The sequence below is a fragment of the Podarcis muralis genome, chromosome 6 (genome assembly GCF_964188315.1).
Source record: "Podarcis muralis chromosome 6, rPodMur119.hap1.1, whole genome shotgun sequence".
Classification (NCBI taxonomy): Eukaryota; Metazoa; Chordata; class Lepidosauria; order Squamata; family Lacertidae; genus Podarcis; species Podarcis muralis.
The window spans coordinates 65,290,961-65,303,728 of record NC_135660.1 but is presented as its reverse complement, the minus strand read 5'-3'; the positions used below and the strand labels follow the sequence as shown (position 1 = coordinate 65,303,728).

At 43.2% G+C, this 12,768-nt stretch overlaps 1 protein-coding gene across 2 annotated transcripts in view; it reads right to left on the bottom strand.

The window, feature by feature from the left end:
• The window catches only part of RNLS (renalase, FAD dependent amine oxidase), a 100,130-nt gene that overhangs the window by 25,295 nt on the left and 62,067 nt on the right, over positions 1-12,768 (bottom strand). For both annotated transcript variants that reach the window (XM_028729682.2, XM_028729683.2), the window contains exon 5: positions 6,145-6,318. In XM_028729682.2, coding sequence (XP_028585515.2) covers positions 6,145-6,318 — 174 coding nt within the window. The remainder of the gene's footprint in view (positions 1-6,144; positions 6,319-12,768) is intronic.

Here is a 12,768-nt window from a genome sequence, read left to right as displayed (position 1 = left end):
AATTAGTCTGCCTACTGAAGCGGGGTTTGTGCTCACTATTTTTTAAATGTTGCATTTGTGTCCTGATCTAACGATCCGTTCCAGGTGCGCAAATTCTGACGCATGCCCTGAGTTCATTCCCTGCAATGGTTTTGCCATTCATGTCCTGTTTAATGGGAAGTTAAGACCTGCTTGTTCAGGAAGATCGCTGGCTTGCCTTTTCTTTTTTTAGTTTTAATTAATACTGCTTATTTTATTGTGTTTTTTTAATCTTGCTTTATTTTACAGGATCGATATATGGCTCAATCAGCAAAATCTCTAAGTGGTTTACATAAAATGCACATTAAATTTACCAATAAAATCAGATGCTAAAGAAAGTTAGTCTGAACTTTTTCAAAATAAACCCATGATGTTAAAATACATGTCAAATGTGTACGTCTAGGTAAGCTTGCATAAACAAAAACGTTTTTAGCAGGCATCAAAAGCAGTACAGTCTCAATGAGCAGGGAGTTCCACAGTGTAGGTGCTGCCATGGTGAAGGACTGATTCCTTGCAAGCGCTGAACGAATATTATGTGGCACTGTATTTTTATAAGCTATTAGCTATTAGCCACTTCACAGTCCACTGTGCTGAGACTGCACAATTAGAATTTTTGAAATAAATAAGAAAGCATTTGTACAAGAGGTTAGCCTCCAGTGCAATTTATTTTAATTATATAGAGAGAATGGCAGGAAAAAATGCCATTTCTGACTACTCCCCTTTCCTTTCTCCTAAAGAACAAAGCAGAGGTCTCCAACCCAGTGCCCATGGGCACCATTGGGCAAGTTCCCTAGACCCCGAGTGTTCATTTAAAAAATAAATAAAATCTCTAGCTCTCCAATAAAGAAAGCTGCAGGACAAATATGTGAGAAACTTTTATGCCATTTTCTGTGAAATGAGACTGGTGGTGTGGCTACCTTGTATATTTTTCCTAGTGCTTAGGAATGATATTTCTCTCTCTCTCTCTCTCTCTGTGTGTGTGTGTGTGTGTGTGTGTGTGTGTGAGAGAGAGAGAGAGAGAGAGAGAGAGAGAGAGAGAGAGAGATCTCCATAATCAGGACCAGTAGGACATAGCTAACTTCCCATGGAAAGCATAAGGATGTCAGGGGTGCCCGTCTCTCTAATTCTGAATTATGCCATGCTCCCTGTGGCAGCCATTTTGTGATATGCCATGCCTCCTCCATGGTAGCCATTTTGTGACTGGCACTTCCAGCCCTCTTTCAGAATTTGAAATGCTCCCCAAAGGGCTGGCAACCCCTGAATTAAAGTCTGAATGGCAATCTGTGAGGGAAAATGACACACACAAATAGAGATCTAATGACAAGCAGGGTGAGAAGAAAAAAACCTGGAAAGTAGGTAATCCGTTATTTGAGCGGACTGGGTGCCTCTAAAATATCTATCAAGAAAAATCATTTTGGATTTAATAAGATGTATCTAGCTATGAATAATGAATAAAAATAAATTCCTTCGAATCTAAAAATAAACTTGGAATTTCCTCTGAAATGTCAGTACTGACGTTAATGTACTACTTTGCAAACGGATGGGCTGTTCTTGGTTTTTCTATTAAAAATTCACATGGCTTGTCGAGTTTCTTCTATTCCTCCTGGAATCGCCTTAATGTATAGAGCACATATCAGAGGGAGTCCTGCAAAGAGAATGCTGGATAACCTATTCCGTCTTTCGTTATCTTCGTGAATAATTTCTTAGTGGCCTTGAAAGGAGCTACGAAAGGGGCTATAAAGCAAACCGATAAAGCAAAGAGGAGTCAAATGTATTGGTGGAGTGACCTGCTGATGGAGGCAAAGTAAATAAAGGCCTTTTTGCAACAGGAGGAGGAGACGAAACTGTATATGCGGAGGCTAGAGCAAGCTTGAAAAAGCTGAAACCTTTTCCTGCAGATTTCTTAACTACAAAGCAAGCCACAAGAGAGGCAGTATGCAGCATGTCTAGTGGTTAAGGATGATGATCACTGTAGTTCAATAACTTCTGGAGGGCCACAGGTTCTCCATCCCTGATCTACTGAGTCTCACCAGGCGAGAATGAGCCTTGCAAAGAACTCTGTTTTCTGCTCTGTCTGATGCATATTGGCATGACACAACTGGCACCATGTCAAGAAGCCTACACAAAGCTTGTAGGCAGGACAAAGAAGAATGACACCTTCTGTCTGCACCCTATGGCTTGCTTCTTCTTTCGGCAAAGCCCACTCTTTGTGGGTTTCGTGCACCAGAGTTGGCCAAACATGTTATGCACTGCGGACTGAGAACAATGTGTATGAGTTCAGTTTTAAGCACTTATTTATACCCTTGTACTTATCTTCCTTCCAATGGGAGCACAGGGCAGCTGACATGCCTGTGCATGTGAAGCATCTATAATATCTATGCAATGACTGTGAGCATTACAGTTTTGGGGAATCTAACTATATCTATCTATCAATCATCTATCTATCATCTCTCTATCATCTCTCTCTCTCTCTCTATCTATCTATCATCTATCTATCATCTATCTATCTATCTATCTATCTATCTATCTATCATCTATCTATCTATCATCTATCTATCTATCTGTCTGTCTATCTATCTATCTATCTATCTATCTATCTATCATTCTATCTATCTATCTATCTATCATCTATCTATCTATCTATCTATCTATCTATCTATCTATCATTCTATCTATCTATCTATCATCTATCTATCTATTCCTGGCTAGATAGTCTTTATCATAAGCATCCTGGCTTGCAGTAATGCTCATTAAACATGGCAAAAGATGTATGTCCTTAAGGACAAAAATCCCCTCACTCCTACTGTTCTCATTCAGCTATTTCATTGCTATTTTTTAAAATTAAAGAAAACCCAGAGAATATGGAACCATCTCATAAAACCCCTGAGATTAAATAGAGCCCTTGCCATCACAACTATTTCTGTTTTGCTGCTAATAAGCACATTGTCCTACTACTACTTTTCTTGGAACGGAGTTGCAATTTGCAAAATTCAACCGAGTTAACAAGGGGCAACAGAGTACAAAAGAGAAGGAGGACCATATGTCATAATGAGGTCTTGTGGGAAGAAATTCATCTGCAACTGCTGGTCTTCAGCATTTTTTTTAAAAAAGCTTATAACAGTTATATAGTTCACTCCCTCTGAGAAAGCTGGTTATCTTAGACAAATTACTGCCAACAAATTTTTCTCCCCCACCCCCACCTCACTCCCAACTCTCAATTTATAAATCTGTGTCATGAAGGATGAGCATGCTTTGATACACTGTGGCTTTCTCTTAATCCATCAGGAGCAGCTGGTTAAATCAGGCTTACATGTATACAGGCACAATGGCATGATATTTCAATCAACGGAGGCTGACATTTTATTCCCCCTTCCCTTCATGTTTTGTTTATTATTAATTAAACACAATAGAAACAATAATGGAGTTGGCACTTCATTGGGCAATACAAGTTTCCTAACAGGCACCTGCCCATCCCATTACCGTAGCTATTAGCCCTAAATATTTCTCCCCAATGTTCCAGAAGTGGCTAGCTGCTTCCGTTGTGCATTTTCTCAGCTTGCAGAAGAGAAATATCCATTTGCAGGTGTGGTCTGAATCCAAACTGCACCTGCAAGAACGTTGTCAGGTGGGTGGGGCTGTCCACCTGCCAACGTTGGCCACAGGAGGCGGGCCCTTGCAGGATTATGGTTGATCTGGGCAAGCACAGCTGCCACAATCGCAGGACCATAAGTTGGTTGATGCCAAGATGGCAATAGAAGAAGAAAATGAAAGAAGCAGCTAGCCAAGCCAGATTCCCTGACAAACCATGGAGAATTCAGGAGAAAAGTTATGTCTTTCCCCTATTCTGAAAAAAGATGATGTCCTTAAATATCAATTCTTAACCTATACTTTAATATAACTAATATATTTTCATGTTTCAGATGTTTTAAATGTGAGAATCCTCACAGCATACATGATTTTGTACTGAATGCAGAATATAATAGATGGAAGGTTAAAATTCCTCTCCCACATCACAAACATAGACCGTAAGCCAACTGGGAGAGCAGAGCAAGATTTGGGGAACAGTCCAAGAGATGCTGATTGAAGTGAAAACTGGGAAGATGCCCTGGGAATTTTATGGAAGGGTACGATATGAATCTCTAAAATAAATAAAACAAAGACAGTATGACTGTTGTTGACAATGAGGACAGATAAAAGTAGTTATTAATAACTGTATTTTTCTGGTTATAAATTGAGGTGTGGGGGTGTTACTGGCTTGATTTGGTTTTGTCCTTGTTTTTATAATATATTTAGTGCTTTTATCTTGTATTTTTATGCTGTGAACCACCCTGAGATCTACAGATGAAGGGTGGGATACAAATTTATAAATACTACTACTATTTTTTTTATAAAAAAGCATGTCTTATATATGGTTCTTACACTGTTGGAAGTCAGGGCTTGCCTAATAATAATAATAATAATAATAACAATAATATCCTGCACAACCAAACTAAATCTGTGCAATTTTTATTTAGTGATCTGAGCAGAGAAATGAAGGCTGGGAAACATATAAAGTAATTTATATCTAGATCTATACATACATAGACATAGATGGCTATGTATATATAACCATATTTGAAAGAAGGCCAACTTAGAAAGCCGTCTAGGAAACAGCAGGCTGCAACTGAAAGCACATCACTCTAGTACTTCTCATGCTTCATTGCCCTGTGTTCAATATTGGATTTAGGTCAAGGTCCAGATCTTGACCTTCTATGCCCTTGGTGGGCTGCACCTCCCATGGCCTCCTGATATGACCTACATGACAGATGCATTCATTAGGGATGCTGCAGTTAAAGGGACAAGGGTGAAACGGGTAGGAGCAGAGGGCAGCCTTTCCTGGCAGATGGCCCACAGCGGTGCCCTTAAAGAGCAGAGGCTCGAATGTCTACAGATTGTACCCAATTGGTGCAAATTGCCACTGCACTTGCACCTTTGCAACAGCACCTCTGCAGAAAGAGCTTGGCACAATTTCTCCTGAAAGAATACATTGTACACAACATGCGGACTGTGTGCGTTCCTGCCTTGGAAAAAGGCAAGACTCACTTCAAGAAGACACCTTTGAAAATATACAATCTAGAGGGACTTCGAAGGAAGGTGTGCTGGAAATAGGACTTCACTTTCAGGGGCCCACGCCACTGTCCTTCGAGACAGATAGATGTCGACAACCATTTGCACATCATTAGAACCTGTGGCAAAATGCAGAATTCTGGAGACTTTAGAGCCAAATGTGTGGTTTGTTAACCGTGTCTTGGAAACTGCAATGTAGGAGCAGCTGAAGTTGGGGGGAAGCACATCCTAACTGCGACAGGAGAAACGAGGTGGGTGGGTGTTAAAACCTTTCTTCCCATGCCACAGTCCTGATGAAAATCTCTCCTCCTCCAAAGAAGGCATTTGCCTTAGAAGGGGGGGAAATAAAAGTGGCATCCAATGTCTTTTCCACAGCCATTTTCAACAATGTATTCCGAAACACTGACAGAAGCAGCACTTTGCAAAAAAAGAAAAAAGAAGAAGAAAAAAAGGTCTTCTCGAATAATATATGGAATTACGGAAACGTCATGGTCCTTCCATGCTAACCACACACCCATGTCACTAACACAGGACTGGGCTCAGCAGCCAGGCCTACACATTTCATTTCTGGAGCCAAGCATACTCAATAGGGAGGAGTGACGAAGGGTAGTAAAATTCTGGATGGACGGTAGAATAAATTGTACAAAAATCAAAGCTTTAAACAGCAGAACCAGGGCATTTCTTGGAATAGCCGGGTTTTGATGTTTTCCTTTGTTCTTCCTCTTTCTCTTTTTAACCATCTCTGACACTGCTTTCATAAAATGCTATAATATAAACCATGTGTCGGGTGATGATGATGATGATTTTAAAAAATCCTTCTTAATTTCATTGTGCATTTTATTACAGGCCAAATGTGACATTACTTTTTTTTTTTTTTTTTTGTTAATCCCCTACGGCATGGAGTTAAATACTTGCTCTGTTCAGAATAGCAACACTCAATTAAGTCGCTTCTCCCCCCGCCCTTCATGATCTACACCCTCCTTTGTTACTGTGCTTAAAGGGAATAATGGGAGCACTGACCTATATTGCGCTTCTTATTATCAATGGAGATGAAGCGTATGCAGGGATTATCGGAGATGTACCGTACTGCCCAAGGGACATCAATCTGTGTGCCGGCTTCATAAAAAAGGCCCAGAGCGTAACGAGAGGAGTAGCTCACAGATTCCAGTTGCTGCCTTTGACTTTTGTTAATTACTGTGGAGAAAAGAAAAGAAAGACAAATAAAGGAATTAGACAATTACTTTTCTCTCAGAGCATTAAACCTGCAAATAATGCTATAGTTAAGCCGCTTAGACTTTTCCTAAAACAGCACTCATATGTGCCTAGAAATAAAAGGGAGGGGGGTTGGGGGCAGCAGAAGCCATGCGCCGTTGCATAGTTTCAAATGACAGAACACGAATGTAGTCCTGGGTCTTTGTTACTGTCACACAGAGGGTCATCAGACAATTTTAAGGATACTTAAGAAGCCACGTTTTATGAAACATGGGACATATCCTTGTGCGTAAAATTGAAAGGGAAGGAGAAAGGTAGATGCGAGCGGAGGTGAAACAGAACAAGGGGTGGGGAGGCGATATAAGCCACTTGCAGACCCCCCCCCCCAAAAAAAGGGTGTGTGTGGAGAGATTTGCCACAACAGAATCTTGAGAACACATTATGGCTAAGAGGAAAGTCCTGCAAGATAAAATCGTATCATCCACAAAATATATGTAATCGGATTACTAGCTAATGGCTATAACGAGGAGGAGGAGAAGAAGAAGAATTACATCTCACAAAGGGTATCGTATCACATATTAATACATTTAATTTGGGACATTTCATAACTTACAGTAAATTCTAAAAGCCCACTCAAGAACAGAGACGTGGTACTCCATTCGGAAACCCGTTCCAAAAGTGTTATTAGGCAAATAGGAATCCATTTCCTCTCAAGGAATAAAACTCAAAGGAAATCCCAAGAGGCCGTGTCCCTGAGTGTACTTTCAAATCTTTGTTATTATTGCTATTACATTTCTACCCCACCTTCCCTTCAAGGACCTCAAGGTGCCATATGTGGTTCTCTGTTATATCCTCACAACAATCCTGTGGGGTAGGTTAGGATGCGTGATAGTGCCTGGCCCAAGGTTGCCCAATGGCTGAGTGGGCTTTCGAACCTGGGTTTCCCCAGTCCTACTCTGACACTCTGACCACTACAACACCGTGTTAACTGTGAGGAGCCTACATCATTATTCATGCCCTAAGAACTACTTTCAGATTTGCTGGTGGAAGTACAGTGGTACCTCAGGTTACAGACGCTTCAGGTTACAGACTCCAGAAATAGTACTATTTCTGGGTTAGCGGAGTCTGTAGCCTGAAGCATCTGTAACCTGAGGTACCACTATATCCCCAATAATGCAACAAAACAAAACAAAACAAAACAAAAAAAACCCCTGCTCATTCTATCCGAGCTAGGCCATCTGAGCTATTGAGGAAGTTTCCTCATTCAATATACCATCAGCTGACGGAGATCCCCTTAGGCATAGAGCCCTGAGCCCCCAGAATGGTCTGCGGTGGCCATCTATCCAGGGCTTCGCTATTCATCTCAGCACCAAACTAGATATGTTTTGTCGTGTAGTTTGTTCTTTAACAGGTCGGTCTAATGTGGTGGAACTGGATCATGGAGTATGGCATGGTCAGAATGGTCCCATTTGGTATTGTACACCTATCCACAGTGGAAGGTATATAGAAAAACTATGGAACAAACATTTTCTTTGGCCCCCAGTGATGAGGTCAGCTTTGGTGTGTAAATAAATATCAAATATGTGAATGGAGTTCCCCTGGTGGTGAATAGGAAAGGGTACTGTATATGCAGGGTGGCGGGTGGCGCTGTGGGTAAAAGCCTCAGTGCCTAGGGCTTGCCGATCGAAAGGTCGGCGGTTCGAATCCCCGCGGCGGGGTGCGCTCCCGTTGCTCGGTCCCAGCGCCTGCCAACCTAGCAGTTCGAAAGCACCCCCGGGTGCAAGTAGATAAATAGGGACCGCTTACTGGTGGGAAGGTAAACGGCGTTTCCGTGTGCTGCGCTGGCTCGCCAGATGCAGCTTTGTCACGCTGGCCACGTGACCCGGAAGTGTCTCCGGACAGCGCTGGCCCCCGGCCTCTTGAGTGAGATGGGTGCACAACCCTAGAGTCTGTCAAGACTGGCCCGTGCGGGCAGGGGTACCTTTACCTTACTGTATATGCACCAGGGGCTGCTGTGGTGGTCTGGGCTGGTGACCTTGTCCTCTTATTATAATGCAGACATAAATTCAAGAATGTGAGTCTTATTTTAGTCTCTTTCTCCTTAAAAGTAGTCAAGGAGAATACTTTCAAGCTTCCATAATAAATAACAATACATACATAATATTGTACTCAGTAGAATTACCCGCATGGGTAGATTTCCTTTGCGTGCAAAAAATTACTAAAAAGTCATGCAACCACATGTGTGCATCTGCATGTTTGGAATTTAGAACAAGGACTCCAGAAAATATCAATCTTAAGCACCAAATAATCTTTTCATTACTAATCAGCAACATTCTTGACAATGCAGACTCAGTTCTTGGTGACCTCTAGATCTGGGAGTTCATGAGTACAAAAATATATATGTCTATGCTGCTGTGAGTATAGATAAGATTGTGAGTCGTGGACAAGAACCAGTGCATTCACGATTAGAGATTAAAAGTGCTGTTTCATTTCAACATGGCTCCAGAGTAATTTCCCCGGACTAAACACACATGGAGACATTCATTCATTTATTTATTCCACTTTCACGCCTGCTAAGGACCCTCAAAGCAGTTGGTACCATAAAACTAACCCCCCCCCCACAGAAACATGCTTATATATTTGCAGATTTCTTGACAAATAAACAATTTCAGATAAGAACAGAGGAGACTAACTGCTAACCTAGTAAGAAACCATTAACTGGTTACTACCTCGCTAAAGCATGGTAGAAAGCAAAAGTCTACATTTCTAGCAATTTCAACAGAGCCACCCGTTCGCACATTGAGTGAGAGAAAATTCCACAAAATCAGAATGGTATTTCCTGATAACAGATATTCTTGTTCAGGTTCAGTACAGAGGGGCTTTAGGCTCAGTGGTGGGGTACCTGCTTTGCATGCAGAAGGTCCCAGGTTCAATATCTAGCTAGGGTTGGGAGATACCCTGTGTGAAACCACAGAGAGGCAACGCTAATCAGTGCAGACAGTCCTGAGCCTGATGCAGCAATGATCTGACTCAGTATAAGGCAACTTCCCATGTTCTTAATGGTGGCAGCCAAAGTTTTATAAGTCCATTATTCTCTTAAGGTCCTCCGAAATATGGCCAGCATTCTGAAGAGTGCTATTCATTGGGGAGGCAACATTTTCACATGTCTTCTGTGAAAAGGAAAATTATAGTGCTCTGGCCTGAAAAAGAATGCCACGGTATGTGATATTATATTTTAAAAAATTCATTAGGAAAAATGAAGGAGCATCAGGGGGGAAAGGATCCACCAGAACATTGTGTAAGGCAAAGACAAATACAGTGGTACCTCAGAAGTTGAATGGAATCTGTTCCGGAAGTCCGTTCGACTTCCAAAATGTTCGGAAACCAAGGCGCGGCTTCTGATTGGCTGCAGGAAGCTCTTGCAGCCAATTGGAAGCCGTGGAAACCCTGTTGGATGTTTGGCTTCCAAAGAACGTTCGCAAACCAGAACACTCACTTGAGGGCTTGCGGCGTTCGGGAGCCAAAATGAAGAAGTATCAAGGCATTCAACAACCAAGGTATGACTGTATGTTCTAAATGAAGGTGATGCTTCCTTGAAACTGCAGAAATCGCCAGTGCCATCTGCAGGTAGTCACAGCTGTCACTGCTTCACGTCACCCAGCAGTGGTTTTGAAGCAAACTCCAGAGCCGCAAGCCCCACAGGGCAATAGGAAGGGCTGCTAATCCATAGCTGTCATGCACTTCAACTGTATTCACAGCCTCCGCCCTGACTACTTGACTCACCCTTTCATCGGTGCCTCGTTCACCCCACGGGCATTGAAGTTTAATGACTCTTTAAAACACTTTATATACACCAATGAAGTGGGAGGCGACACAACCCAGTCCGCCCTCCCCACCCCCATTTCATTCAGCTGAATGCAAGAAATCTGCAGCTAAAGCATCCCCAACAGTTATTAATTTTATTATAGAGGTGAGGAAACCTCCGCTCCTACCCCCAGTCTGAGGGCAGTATTCCCTCATGAGAAACCTTCCAGGAGCTACATGGCAATGATGGGCAGGGCCCGTTGTGAAAGCTGGTGAAGCAATGGCTGTGATTCGTATATTTGCACAGCAGGATGCATTCAAGCTGTGCAAACGTCAGAAGGTTTCCATACAGACATCTGTCTATCCTCCATCCATTATGGCAGTTCAATGACACATTTTAGCCAGGCAAAAGCAATAAGAGAGGGTGTAGGTATGTGGCTTTGTGTGTGTATTTTTATGGGGGGGGGGGGGCAGATTGGAGAACAGCTAGGAGAAGCCAGGAGGCCTGAGGTCCTGGGCCCTATGTTTTATTATAATTTTTTATCATAATGCAGGGGTGGTGAAGGGACGCGGGTGGCGCTGTGGGTTAAACCACAGAGCCTAGGACTTGCCGATCAGAAGGTCAGCGGTTCGAATTCCCGTGACGGGCTGAGCTCTCGTTGCTTGGTTCCTGCTCCTGCCAACGTAGCAGTTCGAAAGCACGTCAAAGTGCAAGTAGATAAATAGGTACCGCTCCGGCGGGAAGGTAAACGGCGTTTCCGTGTGCTGCTCTGGTTCGCCAGAAGCGGCTTAGTCATGCTGGCCACATGACCTGGAAGCTGTACGCCGGCTCCCTCGGCCAGTAAAGCAAGATGAGCACCGCAACCCCAGAGTCCGCCACAACTGGACCTAACGCTCAGGGGTCCCTTTACTTTTAGGAGTGGTGAACTGGTTTTAGCCCAAGAGCTACAACCAAAGGGGCAATCATTCAAGGGTGGGTGGAACCAAATGCCAAGGGTGGCCAGGGCCAGAGGCAAAAGTGAGTGGGGCAACAAACATTAATGTTAGCTTTGTACCGTATGTTACCTGGTTTCTACACATACCTCTATCTATCCTCCATCCAGGCAAGCAAATGCCATCATCAGAGCTTCAGAACACATTTCAACATGAAAAGAGGGGCTAAAGCAGGGTAGATGAGGAGCATGACCTAGGGAGAGGTTGTGTGGCAAGAGGAGTCTCCAGAAGGTCAGATAGGAAGGCCTGGAAGACTGCACCTGGCCCTCAGATCTGAGGTTCCCCACCCCTGATATGAAGATTTATGCCTCACTTTTTTAATACAGACAGCAACCGTTTTAGGAGTATCCAATATGTGCTCAACAATGTACACGCATATTGTGCCGAACCTGGAAGTGACCCCAAAACATCACCAAAATGTCACCAAAAAGGCGACCGAACGGGGTAGGCTGACGTGGGCCCCAACGATACGCATGGGAGTCCGGAACTGATTGTTGCCTGTATATATGAGCTATTCAAGGCACCCTGCAATAATTAAAATCACAGTAAGAAAATACAGCAACAAGAAGAAATATATATAAGAGACACAGGCATGGCAGATAAAACAGTCCTTCAATAAAAACACCTCAATGTGGAAAATTAAAAGATTGATAAAATAAAAGGATGTCTTCACAAGTCAGCAGAAGGCCATCAGAGAGGAGGCTCCCCAAACCCCATAGAATGAAGCATTCCACCATCCTAGTTGCTGTGGCTGTTGTCCTGCTCCTCATCAGAACTGAACATTCTCCCAAAGTGGGACATAGACAAGGGCTCTGTGGTGGCTACCCACTCCTGCTTAGAGACACCCTGTGAAGTTACAACCTGGTGCCACCATAAATAACTGGTTCCTAAGTAAAATCACTCTTACTATCAATAGTCCCCCCCCCAAAAAAAAACTTCAGTCAAATCTACCCTCCTGTAAATTAAGCCCATGAGGTCTAGGCATGCCCTCTGAGGCAGCTGAGGACAAGTCTTTGCCATCTTGCACGGGGCAGCCATCCAGGTTTTTGTAGACTTCCATCATATCCCCCCTCAATATTCCTTTAACCTAGTTCATAGGACTTTGTTTCAAACGCCCACCAGGTTCCTTGCTCTCCTCTTAATTTGCTCCAATTTGGCTATATATTGCTTAATATGTGGTGCCCAGAACTGGGCACAGTACTCTAGATGAGGTGTGACGACTGCAGGATAAAATGGGACTATCACTTATTGCTACTCGGAAACCATGTCTCTATTAATGTAGCCTAAAACTGCATTTTCCTTTATTGCAGCCATGTTACACTACTGACTTACGATCAACTCATGATTGCCCACAATCCTGAGGTCTTTTCACTACAGCTAAGCCACTATACCCATGGATTTAATTTTACCTCTGTCCTGTATACCTGAAAGAGCGTCTCCACCCCCATTGTTCAGCCCGGACACTGAGATCCAGCACCGAGGGCCTTCTGGCGGTTCCCTCATTGCGAGAAGTGAGGTTACAGGGAACCAGACAGAGGGCCTTCTCGGTAGTGGCGCCTGCCCTGTGGAACACCCTCTCTTCAGATGTGAAGGAAATAAGCAGCTATCTTCTTTTTAAAAGACATCTGAAGTTTT